Source organism: Onthophagus taurus, unplaced genomic scaffold (genome assembly GCF_036711975.1).
Source record: "Onthophagus taurus isolate NC unplaced genomic scaffold, IU_Otau_3.0 ScKx7SY_15, whole genome shotgun sequence".
NCBI classification, from domain to species: domain Eukaryota; kingdom Metazoa; phylum Arthropoda; class Insecta; order Coleoptera; family Scarabaeidae; genus Onthophagus; species Onthophagus taurus.
The window spans coordinates 5475920-5497227 of NW_027248940.1; the positions used below are offsets into that span (position 1 = coordinate 5475920).

Genomic DNA, 21308 nt, shown 5'->3' on the forward strand with positions numbered 1-21308 from the left:
GTGCTTGCTTACGCCGATGACCTAAAGATATTCGCTCGTGTAACATCCGCTGAAGACTGTGTTATCTTACAGCGCAATCTGAACATTATCAGTTCCTGGTCAATACAGAATGGAATTGACCTTAACATAGCAAAATGCGTTGTCGTATCTTACACAAGGTGTAATAACCCATTAAGTTAATTATTTAAGTTTAATTGTAGTGTGGGAGTTTAAGCAATACGCAGAGAACGCGCTATTCGAGATTTGGGTGTCTTATTCGATGACCAGTTGCAATTCAAAGATCATGTTAACGCTATAGTAAAGTCAGACTTGAGAGATGATTTTTCTAAATGTAAGTACAAGGAGTACAATTGTAAAGTATGCAAAAAGAAAGGACATTTAGCGGTAGTATGTAGGTTTGCGAAAGATGTAAAGAACGTTGATGTCGAAGACAAGAATACTTTAGATTATGTAGATTTAATGAGTTTTAACGATTGTAAACCGTACATTGTAAAATTATTGTTAAATGATAAAGTAGTACATTTTGGGGTGGATTCGGGTGCAGGAGCTTCCATTTTACAAAAAAGCATATATGAGAAGTTATTTAATAATATTGAACTTAAGCCGACTCAAACGCGTTTAAAAATGTACAACAGTAGCATTATTGTTCCGGAGGGAGAAATGAATGTAGAAGTTGTTTATAAAACTGAAAAAGAGACTTGTCGTTTTTTAGTAGTAGATGGAGGAAATAAATGTCTAATAGGTAGAGATTTGATAAGAAAGTTCAATATAGAATTAGGTAAAGACTTTAACACTGAATTAAATAATATTAATGAAAATAATGATCTGAAAACGTTATTGGAGAAGTATAAAAAATTATTTATGGATCAGTTAGGTAAATATAAGTATGAAAAGATAGATTTTAAGTTAATCGAAAAAGTAAAACCGATATTTGTGAAACCGCGGCCTGTGCCTTTTGCTTTTAAAAAAGAAATTGCTAAAGAGTTAGATGATCTGGAAAGGAAGGGTGTAATACAATTAGTAAATTACAGTGAATGGGGAACGCCTTTGGTTCCAGTTATAAAATCAAATGGAGGTATCAGATTATGTGCCGACTAGAAGGTTACGGTGAATAAGTATATCGAAGATATAAAGTATCCTTTACCAAGAATTGAAGAGCTGTTCGCAGCATTGCAAGGAGGTGAACATTTCACTAAACTAGATTTAAAGAATGCTTATAATCAATTAGAATTGGAGGAAGATACAAAAAAATTGTTAGCATGGAGCACTCATAAGGGAATTTATTTGGTTAATCGATTACCATACGGAACAAAACCTTGGTGCAGCTTTGTTACACGTTTTACCAGATGGAGCAGAAAGACCCATTGCATTTCAGTCTAGAGTTTTGTCTAAAGCTGAGAGAAATTATTCTGTGATTCACAAAGAGGCTTTAGCTATCTGTTGGCCTGTACAAAAATTTTATCAGTACTTAATGGGAAACGAGTTTATTCTGCAGTCAGATCATAAACCATTGGAAGCGTTATTTGGGCAGAATAAGGGAATATCTCAGATGGCAGCGGGAAGGCTGCAAAGGTGGGCGTTGTTTTTAAGTGGTTTTAAATATAAAATAGAATATATTAAAGGAAATCAAAATAAAATACCAGACGGATTGTCGAGATTACCCTTAAATCAAAAAGATACGGAAGAAAGATTTGATTATTTAAATTATCTAGTAGCCGAGAATTTACCGTTAAATAGAGACCAAATTATTGCAGAACTAAGAAGAGACAAACAATTAAGAAAAGTAATCACGTATGTTAGATCAGGGTGGCCAGAAAATGTAGAAGAAGAATTAAAACTATTTGCAAATAAAAAGAATGAAATTAGTCTGGACAGAAATATTTTAATGTGGGGTTATAGAGTCATAATACCTCAAATTTTTAAGAAACAGATGCTAGAAGAATTACATGTAGCGCACTTTGGAATGTCCAAAATGAAAGCATTGATTAGGCAATATTTTTGGTGGCCAAATTTAGACAAAGATATAGAAAAGTATGTAAAAGGTTGAGAAGCATGTATGACTTTTTCAAAAAACCCGGAATTGGTAAAATTAACAAAGTTCACAGAGGCAAAGGAAGTATTTGACAGAGTTCATATCGATTTTATGGGACCTTTTAAAGGTAAAATGTTTTTAATAATAACAGATTCTTATTCGAAATGGCCTGAAATTTATTTAATGAATAAAATAGACTCCGAAAATACCATAGAAAAATTGAGAGATTGTTTATCGAGATTTGGGTTACTTAATAAAATAATTAGTGACAATGGAACTCAATTTCTATCGGAAGAATTTCAGAAATTTTGTAGACATAATGATATTAAACACATAACATCAGCACCTTATCACCCAGCAACAAATGGAGCTGCGGAGAATGCTGTAAAGTCGTTCAAAATTGGTCTAAAAAAAGCTTTATATGATGAAAGAAATAGAAATGTATCACTTTTAACCATCATAACTAGATATTTGTTTGCATATAGAAATACACCACATTGTGTCACAAATGAAACACCTTCCACATTGATGCTCAAACGCAATATAAAAACAAGATTAAATATTTTAAATAAAGTAGATTCTGATAAACAATTAGAAAGACAAATAAAATATTTTAAAGGTAACAGAGAAGTGAGCTTCGAAGAGGAGGAGGTAGTGTATGTGAAAGATTATAGAACACCAGGTGAAAGTAGGTGGACTAAGGCTAAAATATTAAAAGTATTAGGAATAAGTACATATTTGTGCAAGGTAATGGATGATGCATCCTTAACGTGGAAAAGACACGCAGATCAAATTGTTAAAACCGGAGAATTTTATGGTGATTATATAGAAAAATTAGAGATGAAAGAATTAGAGAAAGCCAAACTTAGTGAGATAGAAATGAGAAGGTTCCTGCGTCCTTTGACATTGGACAAAGGAACAAAAGAAATATGTGAAAAAACAAGAGGAAAAGAGACATCGGAAAGGGGAAGAGAAGAAAGAGAAGAGACACAGAATAAATTGGAGGGTACAGAAATAAGTTTTGAAAATGTTAAATCCAAGGATGAAAATAAAATGAAAACAAGATTAGAGAGAAGAAAACAAAATTTAAGACCTAGAGAAAAAATCAAACCACCATCTAAATTAAATTTATAACTTTTTGTACTTAGAGGGGGAGGACTGTAATAACTTTTATAGAGTAAAGGTGCCGTCCGTGACCGCAAGGTGTCGTAAGTAGTTTTTATAAATGTGTAACGAACGTTAAATATAATGGCGCTTGTCTTCTTGTGTTTGTAATAGTAAAGATGTGTGTTTTGAATGTTTGAAGATTTAAATAAACTTTATTAAAAAGTATAACAGTATTATTCATAAACATTACAGGTATCCTTATTATACTTCTCACCAACTCATGCTCGAGAGAGTGCAGAAGAGGTTCTTAAAATACTTACATTTTAAAACAGTTGGTCAGTATCCGGAGCGAGGTGTTGACTACGTTGCGTTATTGGAAGAATTTAATTTTTTATATTTGAACAATCGTAGAGAAGATGCTAGTAGAAAACTTTTATCGAACATCGTCAATTGCACTGTCGACTCACCTTCACTTCTTGCTCGAGTTGGATTCATTATACCCAGACCTGGTATCAGGAATAGCAACACATACCAGGTGCCGATCGCTAGGACCAACGTTCTGATGCGGGCGTCTCTGACACATATGGCACGGAACGCAAATAATGAAGTTACCACTTAAACTATATATCCCTTATTAATTTTGTAATTTGTAAAATATCCCTATTGTGACATATTATTATTATTATTTTTTTTTCTCTTGTTTTTGTTCTGAATTTATCTGAATTGTTATTAATTTTTGTTTTGTGCGCTTCACATCTCACTTTTCCTTTTCTTCTCTTTGTTGTACATTATCCTGTAATTGGGTCTTCCTGTTGGATAATAAAGAGATATATTATTATTATTATTAGGAATACCTTAATACCTTGCAAGGAAGGGGAAAATGGTACAAGGACACCGGAGAGAAACCGAGGGTTGGCTCACTGGTAATAATAAAAACCGAAAATGTACCACCCATGCAGTGGCCAATCGGAAGAGTAATAGAAGTTTTGACGAAAATTTGAAGATTTGAAGATTTTTTTTTCTTTTTAATTTATTGTAAATTAAAGGGGGGAGTTTTTGTTCGATTTATTATAATGATTGTTTGTTGGATTGTTAATTATACAGCCACTCGAGTGTACGTAGTGAAGATTCGAGTTACCGACGCTAATAAAACAAAATTCACAGTAGAGCTGTTGACATTCGATAGAAGCGCATTGTTTTGTATAACGTCGTATTGTAACCAAATAATAATAATGTTTTCATTCATAAACAATTTGTGGTTCCTGACAAAAACAGCACCGAACCTATGCGTGATCACATCAAAACCGAAGTATAAGGCAAATTTAATCACAACTTCACTGTTCTTCACTGTGAACGTACATCCAGAAGGGAACAATTTGATCCCCAACTATATTTATACTTATTTTGAGCGTGAGAGTCACAGAAAATGTTTCATGATAGATCAGTCCAGAGTAGTGAAAGGGCTACCAAAAGTTTCGTCATCTTGTCCTCGTATTTTTTCGTATTTCTTCACTTCGAACTTGTTTCTGAAGAAGGTTGCAACATGGCAACCGAAACGTCAAACACATTTTCAAAAGACGCACTGCTTAACCCGAAAGTTTTCAGTATTAGGTTTAGTGTGAGTTCTAGAAAACCTTCGTACTTACATTATCAGCGTTTATGGGCAGGATAAACAAATAAATCAAGTGTTTGGCAACTTACGTCTTCGTATGAAGATGCAGAAAGAAAAAATAACGTCAGCATTCCTCAACGTGAGGCACCATATCGACTCTACTATTGCCCGAAAGATCTTGATTAAGACAAAACAAGCAAGAAATGTTCATCAAACTTGTAAAACAAAATTTTGTTAGGGTGCCATATTAAGGACAAGGATCGGTTAGGGGTTAACATAATACATATCAATAACGCCGAGCAATGACATTTTTGTTATAAATAGATGATTTTTTTTTAAATGGACAAGTTAATGATACTGTTCGCTCCGCTTATATTATTACTGCGCATGTGCGACATTCGCCCCCGCTCAGTGTGAGTTTCACCCGCTTGGTCCGCATGCGCACCCTTAACGCACTCTGCTTTTAATTTTAATACGTATTACGACTCAGTTCAGTTAAAACGCATTTTGAATACTACGCATCCGCTTCGCATCCGCCAAAAATTCAGTTTAGTTCTCTACCGCATCGCTACGCCGCTTCAGAAGGTAATTAATCAATTATCATTTGTTTTATTTAAATTTTTAATTAAGAATTATATTTTTTTATTACATTCATCTTGTTTTTTTTTATTATTGCTAATTTTTGAAACCAGCACCTCCGCTGTTATTGTCGCCTATAATTAGAGAGCACAGATACAGTTCATCATAAAAATGAAAGAATTAATGATACAGATAAAGATTTAATTAGGAAACAAGATTGTAAAGAAAATAAAAATAATGAAAACAAGAATTTCAGCTCGAGATCATCAGCGACGGCGATAGTTATAAATAAAACCGCAACACATTACAGATAACTCATTTATTATTCATTAATATAATGGTGAAGATGAAGAATTTCTTACTTATTCTAATTTTTAGTCAAGTTGCCAAAACACAACTGCATTCTCCAACTTCTATAAAAACATTGATGAGTGACATTGCAGAAATTAAAAAATCTATTTCCGAGTTGGGTGAGTATTATTTAAAAATTGAATAAATGTTTCACATAAGCAGGTAATCTTAATGTGTCTTAACGTTCCAATTAACGATGTTTCAACAATTCTAATTTTTGTGGAATCTATTGGGTTGTGTTAAAAAATCATTTTAATGGTTATTCCTATTTTAGGAGAGAAAACAAAGAGGTATGATGATATTGGTTCATATCAACCTTTTTTTTATTCATTGGTTAGTACTCTTCAGCTATCGATTAATAAGTTATCATTCCTTGATGAAAAAATAAGCATTATTAGCAAGTAATAATGAATAAATTATTCATTAAATTTTTTAATTACAAAAAAAAATATTGTAATATTTTTTTTATTCAGGGTTGAACCTAAAATAAATGAGTTAGAAGATAAATTTGAACGTTCGTTTAAACAAATCAATAACAAATTAGACGAAAACAAGCAAGATGAAGTTTTCGAAAAAATTTTAAGTAAATTAAATAATGTTGAAAACTTTGGAAATGTTTTAAATGAAATTGTCAAATCTCAAAATGTAAAAATTCAAAAATTATTTGATGGCTGTAATAAATCAAAAGTAGCAGAGGAAGAGTTTGTAAAAGTTAAATTGAACGATTTAAATTCAATACTGAATCAAACTCCGTCAAAACTTGATGACATATCAACAAAAATTAATATACTAGAAAACTCTGTTAAACAAATCAATAATAAATTAGAGGAAAATGAAGTTTTCGAGAAAGTTTTAAATAAAATAAACAACTTGGAAAATAACACAGAAAATTTAATAAATACCTTAGAAAAGAACGACGTCGAAAACGTTTTACGAGAAAATTTAAAATTTCAAAACGTGAGTATACAAAAATTAATGGAAAAATGTACAAATACGGAAGACACACAATTTATTTTACCCGACTGTTTTGATTACACTTCTTTAAATTCTATTAAAAGACTTTCTCTTACGTCAAAGTTTTATGCAAGTTTCCACAACGGTACAAAATTATGCGAAAACGGTTGGTTAGTGATTCAAAGACGGGGTAATTTCGAGCAGCAAGAAAATTTCATTAGATCCTGGAACGATTACAAATATGGGTTTGGCGATTTAAATAAAGAATTTTGGCTTGGGAATGATTTCTTACACCTGTTGTCGCATCAAAATCACTTAAAATTGCGAGTAGAATTGGAAAATTTCGTTGAGAAAAGAAGCTGGGCCGAATATAAATCATTTAAAATTGGCAATGAAGATGAAAATTATCGACTACAAATTACAGATTACAGTGGAACGGCTGGCGATTCTCTTTCTTATCATAATAACGTAAATTTCAGCACCTTCGATAGGAGGAGTAATGGTGATATTTGTACCTTAATCTTTAATACTGGGTGGTGGTTCAAATTGTGTAATGGAAATTTAAATGGATTGTATTATAAAAATGAAACGACGTCCCACGACGGAGTGCGTTGGAGTAATCGGTTGAATGTTTCTTTGAAGACAGTTAAAATGATGGTAAAACCAAAAGAGAATTCATCAAAAATTAAATTTTCTTTCTAAAACGTAAGAATGTGTTTCCCCACTTCTATTATCAAACTTTTATTTTATCTTATAATAGATTTTATGTTTTCAGTAAACAATAAATAAAATTAACATATAACTATTTAATTAATTCCTTGTTTATCACAAGTCGTAACAATTAAAAAGTAATTGTAAACAGAGGTAATGTTGATTTATATGTAGCGTCATGTCTACAAAATCCATTCCCTCAATAATAATAATAATAATAATAATAATCAACTTTATTGTGCACCATAAGACTCTACATATTTAAGAAAAAAAAAAAAACAAAAAAATACATGAATTAAAAACAAAAGGGCACAAAAGGCGGGTTCCAGACTTTAGTCTGTTCTAACCAACCTATACAACAAAAAAAAAATAATAATATACAGAAAAAAGCAAAAAATAAAGTAGTATATACGCAAAGAAAAAAAAAAGAAATGAAAACAATATAAAAGTAATAATAATACAAGCAAAATACAAATAATAATATAAAAAAAACATAACCAACGGCGACAACAGGATGCACACCAAATGCAAGATCATAAAAAAAAAAGACAGCATTGTAAAGGGGACAAATTTAAGTGGCCTGCAAACCTACCAGTCTCTCGCCTACCCGCCTTTTGAAACCTGTCGTACTTAACTGTCGAACCGACAATGGCAGGCTTCCGTAAGATTTGTAGACATGATAGGTGAAAGAGCGCTGGAACAATGATGTTCTGTACTTTGGTGGCACGATTGCAAGAGCAAACCTGGTTGGATATCTCCCATCTTCTGACTTAAAAGTTATTTTGTCATAGAGGTACCGCGGCGTCCGAGTTTTAACGATCTTATGAAAAAGCATCAAGCTAAGCAGTTCGCGCCTAGAGCTCATTTTCAACCAGTTTGCATCTTTGAGTCTGTGCGATACTCGGTCGTACTTCCTAATGCCGTAAATATATCGGAGACAACAATAGGGCCGTTAACGTCAATCGATTAGAAAGACCGTCTTTCAAAAAATCGATAATGTAAATTAAATTAGACGGATTAGTAACGTTTTCACGTTCGAAAATTGTTTAATTTTTGCAATAATTAATGTAAAAGTTTAAAATTCCCCACCCCTGATTCATTGTGACGTTTTAAGTAAGAAGAAAGAAATCACAGACGTGATTTCTCTCCCGTTTTCTTCTGTTTTCGTCTAGCGCATAAGATTCGTAGCATTGTCTCTCTCCAGGAATTTTATTGATTTTTATATGCTCCAATCATACGCTCAAATTTGAGTGACGCGCTACTGAATTCGCGGCCTGTAATTTCAAACTTTATTATTTTTTTTTGGAAAAACTAAGCCTCAGAATCAAAAATTAAAAAATATGGGGTCAATCAATTTTAAAAAACTTTCGAATGAGCCAATAAAAAAAAATAGTTAACGGCCCTATTCTGTATTTTTTGTATACGGTAAGACGTATCCATGTCGATTGCAGCGTGATAGATAGGTGTCATATAATTAAAGTGTGATAAGACATATGTATCGCATAATTGTTTTTTAACATTATGTGATAAATAAGACCGATGAGGATATAGCTTCCTTAGACATAAATATGCCTTTTTGATATATTCATTGATCTGTCCACGATACCTAAAACTAGGGTCGAGCGTTAAGCCTAAGCACTTCACACTATCCACGCGCTGCAAACGTGTATCCCCCAATTTGATATCAATATCAACCCGCCCAATCCCCAGAGTAGTTCCAAAACAAATCCACATTGATTTCTCAGGGTTAATTTTTAATTGATGATAATTAGCAAACTTCTGAATATCCCGTAAGTCCTTATTTAAGCTTAGCTCTACATCATGACTCCTGCAACAAGGAAACGACTGATACACCTGAATGTCATCGGCGTACATATTAATTTTGGAAGAAGTCAACAAGAAGGCAAATCTCGACGTGTAAAGAGCAAACAGAAGTGGCCCCAAGACTGAGCCCTGCGGAACACCCGGACGTACACCAACCTCCCGCGACACTTGATCTCCAACTTTAACTTTTTGTGTCCTACCCGTCAAATAGTTTTCTATTAATGACACGGCACTTCGTCCCAGTCCCAAAAATCCTAAAATACGACAAAGTAATGTATGACTAATGGTATCGAAGGCCTTAGAAAAGTCCAAGAGTACCACCGCAGTCAGCATGCCCTTATCGGACGCAAAAAACATCATCCGTGAGCCCCAACATGGCTGTAGTACAACTATGATTTGCACGAAAGCCAGATTGCTGGACAGGTAACAAGCTGTTCAGTTCAACATAAGAAACTAACTGTTTTTTCATGATTTTCTCTAAAATCTTAGACATAGTTGGTAGGATACTGATCGGGCGTAGATCTCTATAATCAACTGGGTTCTGTTTCTTTGATAAAGGAAGTATGACAGCTCGCTTCCACTGGTCAGGAAAGATATTTTCAACCAAGCAAGAGTTCAATATGTGCGCCAAATACGGTAGTATTGTGGGGCAACACATCCGCAACATATGAATACCAACCGAGTCCGCTCCTATCGATGGAGAGTCTATCTCCGAAATAACCTGCAATAGCTCAGACTCGGTAACCGTTTGAAATGTAAACACATTAGAAGTGATAACAGGAAACTCTCCATAAAAATCATCAAAATCGTCTGACTTAATTTCATCAAGAATATCCTGAACACTTTGAGTAAAAAAAGTATTAATACCTTCAGGATCCTGCAATTGTTCAGGTAATTGGCTACAATTATTATTATTATTCTTTGATTGAATTTGCAAATGCTTTAAACCCCCCCATTTCTTCTTAGAATCTCGTTCACTCGCGATGTACTTAAAATAGGCTCTTTTTTCGTTTTTAATGGCATTAGTAGTGAAGTTACGCAAGTCTTTATAATAGTTCCAATGGGAAATATTGCCTGTTTTTCTGAATTTGGATTTCGCCTGGTCTCTTAAACGCATCATGAATTTAATGTTATCCGTTAGCCAAGGAGCATTAGGCTTTGTGAACTTACGTAACCTTAAAGGAGCATGAACGTCAAACAAATGAACTATCTCCTGAGTAAAATACCGAATTTTATCATTTACATCGTGCATATAAAATATTTTATTGAAAGCCAGATTACCCAAATCAGAAATGAAAGATAACTGATCAATATTCTTCAAAGACCTAACAAATTTAAACATTGGTTCAACTACTTGGCGACCATATCTGCAATCACAGAATACCAGATCATGATCTGAAAAATCACAAGGTAGTACACCACTACAACCTACAATGGACAAGTCAAACGCAAAAATAAGATCTAGAAGTGTTGATGTTGTCATTGTAACTCTGGTGGGATCATTTATTAACTGAATGCCTCCCAAAGACTCAAAAAAAGACAAAATATAATCTGTATCTTTACTATCGGATTTCAACAAATTAATATTAAAATCACCACAGCATAACACTTTGTTCGTCAACATCAATATGTCAGCCAAAGAGTTTTCAAGCTCATCTAAAAAAGTTTTATAATATTCGTAAGGGGGTTTATACACACAACCCACGCATACATTCTCAGATCCAGTGGCTATCTTCAGCCAAAGCTGCTCAATATTATCGGAAGATTCGACAACCGAGCATCGCAACTCAGTGCGAGAGAGAAATGCAACTCCGCCTCCCCTAGCACCACGACCTCTATGCACAAAATTGAAATTACCGAAATCAAAGTTTTGTACGATTTCGAGCTTACCCTCATCCAACCAAGTTTCAGACAACGCCAATACATCCACGTTATTGTCCTGAAGAAGAGACTTGACAAAATGTAGTTTTGGGATAAGTGATCGTACATTTAGATGTGCAATCCTGATACGAATTCCACCGTCCATACAATACCACTATAGTTATACAACTACTAAATTGATTAATTATTACTTAGATGTAACCGTTCAACAGTCGAAACAGCCACAATCCGCGCGCCAAGCGACAACGCCAATAAGTACACTATGTAAGCAAAAAAAAAGAGTTAGAAAAGAAAACAAAATAACTTAAAAAGAAAAAAAAGTAAAAAACAAATTCAAAACAAAAAAAAAAAAAATCAAGCAAAAGAAAAATGCGTTTACAGCGATAGTGAAAAGTCAGCGTCAACCAAAGGAACCCGACTCTCCTTCCATCACGATTTTGGTTGTTTTCAATTTATTACGGGATTTACAAACTAAATCCCTTGTTTTATAACTGATTAATTTAACAATTACCGGACGTGGATACTTGCTATTTTCCTTAACAGGTCCAACACGATGACAACGATCTATTTGCTTAGCAGTAACCGAGATTCCAAGTTTATCGTTAAAAACAGCGAGTACCTTTTCTTCAACATTTTCACCCTTGTCTTCACCGATTCCAAAAATGCGAATGTTATTGCGACGCGTATATTGTTCGAGATCGTCGACTTTTTCTTGCAAGAACCCGTTTTCCCTTTGTAATACCTCGTTTTGTTGCTTTAGAGTCTCTATTTCCGCAACGAAATGTTCTTTAACGATTTTTACGACTTTGGACATGAAAGTATCATTTTTCATTAGCTCGTCGATTGACTTGTTGAATAAATCCTTTATCTGACGCAAGTCCTCGCCCGTCAAACGCATTTTTAACACCGAATTTTGCCACTTTAACACGCGAACGAAGACCGTAGCACTACTCGGACGACATCTTTTTTCTGCGAAATCCAAGATGCGAAATCCAAGATGCGAAATCCAAGATGCCACGATATATTTTTCCTTTCTCAATCAAAAAAATTTAGTGACCTTGTTTTTTAAAATATACAGGGTGGTTCAGTTTTTAATCGGGAAACTTTACTAGATAAAAACGTAGGAAAAGTAAAAACTTTTTTGAGAAATAATAATAAAATGTTTAATTTTATCAAGTATACATGTTTCGAAACTAATGTTTCATCTTCAGTACTTGGATTAATATACAATAAATGGAAAAATTATTAGGTAGTAGGTGGGGTTTAAAAATATATCAAGATATCCTTCTACTTTTCAACAGATAAAAAATTATTATCATAAATAATTTTTAAAAAATTATAAACAAAAAACCTTTTCAACAATCTAGTCAATCTTGGAATACAAACATGATCGATGTTTGTATTCCAAGATTGACTAGATTGTTGAAAAGGTTTTTTGTTTATAATTTTTTAAAAATTATTTATGATAATAATTTTTTATCTGTTGAAAAGTAGAAGGATATCTTGATATATTTTTAAACCCCACCTACTACCTAATAATTTTTCCATTTATTGTATATTAATCCAAGTACTGAAGATGAAACATTAGTTTCGAAACATGTATACTTGATAAAATTAAACATTTTATTATTATTTCTCAAAAAAGTTTTTACTTTTCCTACGTTTTTATTTATTACTAGAGAAATATGGAGAATTTCATCCCATTTAAACTTTACTAGGACGTAGTACTTGCCAAAATAACACAAGTTTTTTATATAAACATAGGGTCGCAACTCTTTTGTTTTCGAGCTATGAGCGATCAAAGTTGAGCTAAAAATTTACATTTTATTATTTATTTCGGCTATAAGTAAACCGAAGAATTTGAAATTTGGTATGTATTTACTACTGGTTAACATCTTGTTTTCTAGCATACCTTAAGCTTCCCTAGCGCCCTCTAAGGGGATGAAATTCACCACCCCCTTGGTTCTTTTTAGAAGAACTTTTTAACGCAATGCAATATTAACATAGAAAAATATGGGTGTACAGCTCATTCTTTAGTGGTTCTTTTTTGTCTCTTTAGTTTTTCTCTTAAAATTGATAGTTTTTGCGTAAAAAAATAAAATATGTTACATTGCGCGGCAAAGCGCTACCTACAAATAAAAAACAAAATTTTAAGTTGGCTATGGAAGATGTAAACTTACCAGGATTTTGGGCTAACACAATAACACAAATTATTTACGATTTCGTCTCTTGACTTGTTTTCTCATTAAAGTAATAAAAAATTTAATTAAATTTAAGTTAAAATAATCATTCAAAAGATAAGTAACATTTAATAATAAATTAAATAGTATACTAAAAAAATGGAAATTACAAGAGAAAAATGTTAAAAAACAAACAGAAAACTAATTAAGAATCAAAATGAAACAAATTTATCAAAAAAACTCATTACAAAAATAAACACAATTAATTTAAAAATTGTTCAAAATGCATGCCATTGTTATCAATCTTCAGGTCTTCAGGTCTTAAATTTTGTACAGGTTGAAAACGATAGGGTTTCCTGTGGTCCTTCTTCAGAGTTCGTAAAATTGTACTTCTTGAGACTCGTAAATTTTGAGCTTGAAGTAGTCTAGCAGCTATGCGACTGCTTAATGTGCTGTCATTATCAAAAAGGTTTAAAATTGCTCTTTGGTTTCTGTTATTTTGATTATTTCGTACTTGCTGTGTATTTAAACCATATTGTCGAAAACGTTGATGTGTATTGATAAATACCTGAGGATCAGGACATCTTCTATTAGGAAACCTTCTAGAGTATTCTCTAGATGCCGCTTCCGCATTTCCATCACAAAAACCATAAATAAAATGAATGTCTGCGTATTCTTCTGTCGAAAATAATCGTGGCATGATCAATTTTTCGTAGTTTTTTAAACAATGATCAACAATAAAAAAATAATGATACTTTTACTTAATAACAATCAAGAAATATTTTCAATAATTGTCAACAATTAAGAGGATTTAACGTAACTAACAGCTCGTCTCAATACAAACATAAATTGTTTTTTGAAAATCAAAGCCAACTTTTAGAGTAATTTTAGCTAAGCATGGCGGTACATGGCACGACATTCCATTTTTTTACACAAAAACTATCAATTTTAGGAAAAAAACTAAAGAGACAAAAAAGTACCATTAAAGAATGAGCTTTATAACCAATATTTTTTTATGTTAATACTCCATGGCGTTAAAAAGTTCTTCTAAAAAGAACCAAGGGGGTGGTGAATTTCATCCCCTTAGAGGGCGCTAGGGAAGCTTAAGGTATGCTAGAAAACAAGATGTTAACCAGTAGTAAATACATACCAAATTTCAAATTCTTCGGTTTACTTATAGCCGAAATAAATAATAAAATGTAAATTTTTAGCTCAACTTTGATCGCTCATAGCTCGAAAACAAAAGAGTTGCGACCCTATGTTTATATAAAAAACTTGTGTTATTTTGGCAAGTACTACGTCCTAGTAAAGTTTCCCGATTAAAAACTGAACCACCCTGTATTGTTGGCGAACGACAATAGGTGGCGTGTAGAGACGAGATGTACGAACTAAAACAAGTCGGTGTGCATCATCGGAAGAAGAAGGAAGTGTCGTGTGGACCAAATAATGTATAGCGTTTAGTTTAATCAGTTACATACTCTTTTTTTGTGTTCTAAGTAAAGTTAATATATTTGTTACAAGAAAGCTGACTTTAATTTAACGAATAACAATTGCAGCGGTGAGATAAATATCTGAAATCAGTGTAAAACCTGTGGTAAAACGGTGAAGGGCGTACGTGCCGAGTAAGATTAAGAGAGTTTCAAGGCTTCTCATTTGACGAAGACTCCGATGATTTTAACAATAAATTAAAATACATCAAAGAGAACCTAACGCTGAAAGATCTGGTTGCATGTTGTTGTGTGTTACATGTCGATTTTGATAGTGTTACTGTCGACGAGATACCGAAGAAGGTTTGCATGACCTTGAGCGATTTGAATAAATTAGCGTTGAGTATGAAAGCTACCGAAGAACACGAAAAAAGCAACAGCGGAGGTAAAAGTAATGAAGAGATGCAAGAAAACGATGGTACTGATGACAACAATGGAGACGACGATGACTGCACCGATGATGATGAAAATGTAGACGAAAGACGAAGTTGTGGTTCTAGGACTACACCAAAGACGACGAATAAGAAGAAAACTAAAACGTACGAAGATGATTTATGCATGACGACGAAGTTTATGATGACATTCAGGGATGTTGAAGACACGATTCGACCCTTTGATGGCAAAGGTGATTGTGCGATAGACACCTGGATGGAAGAATTCGAAGAAAACGCTGTTTTATTGGAATGGACAGACGTGCAAAAATTTATTTATTGCAAGAAATTGCTAAGAGGAGTAGCAAAGCTATTTATCCAGAGTGAAAGAGGAATCACGACATGGAAAAAGCTGAAAATAAAATTAGAAGATGAGTTTGGCAAAAAATTCAACAGTGCTGAGTTGCACAAAATGCTGTCACAGAGACGAATGAAGAGTGATGAAACAGTGGGAGAGTACTTTTTGAAAATGCGAGAACTTGGAAGTCGAGGAAACATAGAGAAAGATGCATTGTATCAATACATAATAGATGGGATAGAAGACGAATCAACAAACAAAACTGTTTTGTACGGAGCGAAAAACAATAGTGAATTTGAAGAAAGACTGGAGATTTACGACAATATAAGGAAGCAGAAACAAACAAGAACAAGCAGGCCGAGACAACATGAACAAAGAGATGACGAGACCAGGCCAAGAGAGAAACCAAAATGTTGTTATAACTGTGGTGAAAAAGGTCATTTTGCAGCTGAATGTAAATTCAAAGAGAAGGGCCTTAAATGCTTCAACTGCAAACAATTTGGACATAAAGCAAACGACTGTTCAAAGAAATCATCTACACTCACAAATGTGAAACAACCATCAGTAAAGAAAGTTGCAACTATGGAAAAGAAAAGTGAATATTACAAAGACGTGAACATCGATGGAAGGAAGACGTTGACATTCATCGACCTTGGAAGTGACGTTGTCACTATGAGAGAAGAGACAGCCATTGAGATGAACATACAGTATGTGCCACACCAGATTAAACTGAGAGGTTTCGGACAAGGAATGTGGGAATCTGTAGGAAAGAGAACATTGCTGTTAGAGATAGATGGAGTCAAAATCGAGGCGGTTGTTTTGATTGTACCAAATGAAGCGCAACAGGAATCGATGATAGTGGGACAGAGTGCATTGGATCAGCCAGGGATAAGAGTAACCAAAGAAAATAAGATGCTTACCATCGAAAATATTTCCAGAATAGAAAAAACAAGATGTCAGAACGAATATGTGAACATAAATTCGGGCATAGGTTGTAACGAGATTCAAAGTGTTCGAGACTTGGTAAGTCATTTTGATTCAGCTTTCTCTACGAACTCCTGTGACATTGGCACCACCGACCTGGTAACTATGAACATTGACCTTACAAGTCAGGATGTAGTGCGGTGCAGACCATATAGACTACCATACGCGGAACGCGAGCGTGTGAAATCTATGATAGACGATCTTTTGAAAGCCGGCATCATTCGCGAATCAACATCGGAATATGCAAGCCCAGTGATTTTAGTTCCTAAAAAAGACGGTTCGCAAAGACTGTGTGTAGACTATAGACGCTTAAATGCCATAACGCGAAAATCACATGTGACGATGCCCTCTATTGACGAACAGTTAGACATGTTGGCGGGTAACAAATATTTCACTACATTAGACTTTATTAGTGGGTATTATCAGATTCCGATAAATGAACAATCTAAACATTTAACCGCGTTTGTGACGACCGAGGGACAATTCGAATTTAATAAAATGCCGTTTGGTTTGGTAAACGCACCAAATGTATTTAATACTCTTATGCAGCGTGTCGTGCAACGCATTGGACCGAACATTGTTTTAACATATATGGACGATATGCTAATATCGAGTGATACAGTACCGGAGGGTATCGCGAAACTACGAAAAGTGTTGGGAGTATTGCGAGAGCTAGGCTTAACATTAAAACTCAGTAAATGTAAATTCCTGCATACGCGACTAGATTACCTGGGGTTTGAAATTGATAGTGAGGGTATACGGCCGGGTGAGCAAAAAACCCAAGCTGTAATGAATTTTGAGACACCGACGAATGTTCATGAAGTTAGACAATTCTTGGGATTATGCGGATTCTTTCGAAAGTTTGTACAAGGGTTCTCATTGATAGCCAGACCATTAACAGAATTGACCAAGAAAGATCGGGCTTTTGAGTGGAATGAGCTGCAGGAGAAAGCATTCCAAACGCTGAAGGATAGATTGACCCAAAAACCGATACTAGCACTCTATGATTGTAGTGCAGAATTGGAAGTACATACAGATGCTTGTAAGGACGGTTTTGCAGGCATGCTTCTGCAGAAAAATGATAAAGGAACATTTCAACGATTGGCTTATTATAGCCGAAAGACGACCGAATTGGAGGCCAAGTACCATAGCTATGAACTTGAAGCAATGGCAGTAGTGGAAGCCATAGATAGATTCAGAATATACGTATTGGGACGACACTTTACAGTAGTTACTGATTGCAATTTTCTGAAAACAATCATGACAAAGAAAGATATGACGCTGAGGATTGGGCGATGGCTCTTGAAGTTACAAGAATACGACTTTTCGATCGGTACATCGATCGGGAGAAAGGATGTCACATGTTGACGCTTTGAGTAGACACCCAAATGAGCCTGGAAAAGAACCAGAAGAAGCTGATCTGAAGATCAACACCTTAAGAATCGATGAAGCTGACTGGTTGCTGACGATGCAGCTCCAGGATGAAAATCTAAAGCGAATATACAAAGTTTTAGTAGAGAACCGTACAGAGACACTAGAAGACAAGCAAATTAATACCGACTATGAGATCGAGGAAAATAGAATTTGTCGAAAAACTGATGACGGACCGAAATGGGTTGTTCCTAAGGGAGTGATTTGTCGTGTTATAGAAGAGAGTCACGATAAAATGGGACATTATGGAGTCGAGAGAACGTTGAAGAACCTACAACGACATTATTGGTTTGCAAAGATGCGGAAAAAGGTGAAGAATTACATATCCTCTTGCGTAAGATGCGCGTACCACAAAGCCGTGAAAGGAAGACCCGAAGGAGAACTACACATAATAGAGAGAGTACCAATTCCATTTCATACGGTGAACATGGATCACTTAGGACCATTTGTCAATAGTGCAAGGAGGCATAATTATGTTCTGTTGTACCACGACAACTTCACGAAGTACACGATATTGCGAGCGGTAAAATCGACAAAAACAAAACCTGTCGTGAATACTTTGAAAGATGTCTTTAGTTATTTTGGAACACCACATCGTTTAGTAACCGATAGAGCGACATCGTTTACGTCGAAGGAATTTGAGAAATTCTGTGAAGAATACCAAACATATTCGTAATGCTACAGCAACGCCAAGAGCAAATGGGCAGGTGGAAAGACAAAACCAAACCCTTTTGACTGCATTAACAACCATGTATGAAGACGAAGACGGAAGAGATTGGGACAGGCGAATCCAAGAAATTCAGTTTGCATTAAATGACGCTGAAAACAAGACAACAGGAAAGACGCCCCACCGGGGAGCACAACGATGTGCTAAACCATTTAACGCTGTTTTCTGTTCAGGGTTGATAAAGCCGTGGTGTACCCTTACCGAAGAAGATACGGATGATAGTGACCGGGAAGATGAGGGCCCTGAGGCGGAAGGCACTCCGCCAGGTCAGGAAGGCCGAGTTGTTGGCGAACGACAATAGGTGGCGTGTAGAGACGAGATGTACGAACTAAATCAAGTCGGTGTGCATCATCGGAAGAAGAAGGAAGTGTCGTGTGGACCAAATAATATATAGCGTTTAGTTTAATCAGTTACATACTCTTTTTTTGTGTTCTAAGTAAAGTTAATATATTTGTTACAAGAAAGCTGACTTTAATTCAACGAATAACAATATCTTGGCAACAAAATTTTTTTATTATATAAAATTATTCATTCCTTTCTGATTCCTTTCAATAAACTCATTGAAACCGGACGTTAATTAAAATTTTATTAATTATATTGGGAAAATAAAAAGCTATTAACAATCCCACATAAATTGGTGACCCCGACTAGAATTTGATCAGTTGGAGCAGTCTACGCAAGCACAATCTACGAATCAACGAAGCAGTCTACAAAAATATAATAATAATTAAGAAATTTAAAAAAAAAGAACAAAAAAATTATTTTGACACGGACGTTTACAAATATATTTATCAGGAGAAGCAGAAAGGAGGGATCAGGAGAATTAAAAATTAAAAAGGATATTGGATAAATATTGAATAAATTAAAGCCGTTGAACCGAAAAACAAAAGGAAATCCTAGGTTAAAAAAGAAGACCTTGCTCCAAAGACCTGTTTTTTTTTTTTTTTTTTAATTTATTCCATACCAGACCAACTACAAATAGTTATACATGGCATTTTTCAAATAAATTTACACTATTTACAAGGTATGGCACGAGAAGTCAACATTCACTCTTCTGGGAATATACAATTATAATTATGAAAACTTTTTTAATTTATGAATAGGTCTTGGGGAAGTCTACGTTGTAATCGTTGATGGATATTTCTTCTGCCCAAATTGTAGATATTTGTTGATTCGCACATGCGTAGGTTTTCGTGAAATTTCTTTCCTTTACATGCAATGAATTCCTCTATTGTTTTGACGCCTAGTTCTTTATGGAGCTGTTTGTTTGTTATGAACCATTCGGCGTCCACTGCTGTTCTTAAAATCTTATTCTGAAAAGCGCATAATTTTTTAAGATTTGATTTAGCCGTATTACCCCAGATTTCACATGCGTACGTTATTGATGGACGAATTAATGAGGTGTAGATTAGAATGGTACTTTCGGGTTTAAGCGCGGATTTCCTGTTTATGAGGCTATATAATTCTGCTAGTCTACTATACCTTGATTAAGTTTTTGATTGGCATGGAATTTGCATGTCAGTCTTGTATCTAAATGGACTCCAAGATATTTCACCGCTTCATCTTTGTTTTTCCATTCTATTGATTGGTTGTTAATTTCGAGTTGTTGAGGGTTTCTTATTTGTCTTAGGGTAAAGATTTTTGCAGCACATTTTTTTGCATTTACTTCCAGATTCCATAGATTTAGCCACTTGTTTTGCATATAATACCGTGTCATCAGCAAACATAGCTATGTCATCTTTTATAGCTTGGGTGATATCATGCATGTAAATATTATAAAGTATTGGGGATAGGACACTTCCTTGGGAAACTCCTGCTCTAATATGTGATTTGCAGGAAATGTGTTCATGAATTTTGGTTGAGAAGGTTCTATTTGTAAGGAACGATAGTACGATTGCTTTAACATACTGTGAAATGTTTAATTTGAGAATTTTGTATTTTAAACCATCTAGCCATATTCTATCGAAGGCTTGCTTGATATCTAGGAATAGAGTCGCTGTGTACATTTTATATTCGAAACCATCTTCTATTAAGTCGACTAGTCTTTGAAGTTGATGGCTTGTAGAGTGCCCTTGTTTAAAGCCGAATTGAAAAGGTGGCAAAACTTGCTGTTCGTTTAATTCGGCATGTAACCTTATTTGTATTACCTTTTCAAGTAGTTTTGAAAGGGTACAGAGAAGACTGATCGGCCTGTAGCTTTCCAATTTTGATTTATTTTTCCCCGGTTTGTGGAATAGTAGGATGTGGGCATGTTTCCATGCTTCAGGAAAGTATCCAATTTTTAGGCATGCATTAAACAAGCTTGCTAAATAAGCGAAGTATTTACGAGGAAGATTTGTTAAAATAGTATTTGTTATAAGGTCATACCCTGGTGCTTTTTTCTTTGGTAGTGATTTCAATATTTGGTGGATTTCCTTAGGTGACGTTGGTTTCGTAAGATTTGTATTAGTTGGCAAATTTTGTTCTAAATATTCCTTTACGTATAGGGTATGACGTGGTGGACACTTATTAAAAGGAGTAAATATGTGAGTTAGTTGATTTCCGAATATTGTTACTTTTTCTTCAACGGTGCTATAAGCTTGTCCATTTTCGGTGATAGTTGCAATTTCATGTGGCTTTTGAAGAATTCTTCTGGTGGCTCTCCACATTTCTTGTTCGCCTGGTTTGATATTCCGTAGATATTGCTGGTAGGATTCTAATCTATATGTTTCTAATTCAC

The 21308-nt window shown here is 34.5% G+C and overlaps 1 protein-coding gene across 2 annotated transcripts; it reads left to right on the forward strand.

The window, feature by feature from the left end:
• Positions 1 to 5245: 5245 nt before the first annotated feature.
• Positions 5246 to 7437, forward strand: LOC111415933 (fibrinogen-like protein 1). 2 transcript variants are annotated; one of them, XM_023047833.2, is made up of 4 exons: positions 5246 to 5336; positions 5444 to 5800; positions 5956 to 6014; positions 6155 to 7437. In XM_023047833.2, the coding sequence occupies exons 3-4, from the start codon at positions 5974 to 5976 to the stop codon at positions 7335 to 7337; spliced, it is 1224 nt and encodes a 407-aa protein (XP_022903601.2). In that variant the 5' UTR covers positions 5246 to 5336; positions 5444 to 5800; positions 5956 to 5973; the 3' UTR covers positions 7338 to 7437. The 2 variants fall into 2 exon arrangements, with proteins under 2 accessions (XP_022903601.2, XP_022903600.2); XM_023047832.2 differs by lacking the exon at positions 5246 to 5336 and having other exon boundaries at positions 5518 to 5800; positions 5956 to 6082.
• The last annotated feature ends 13871 nt before the right edge of the window (positions 7438 to 21308 follow it).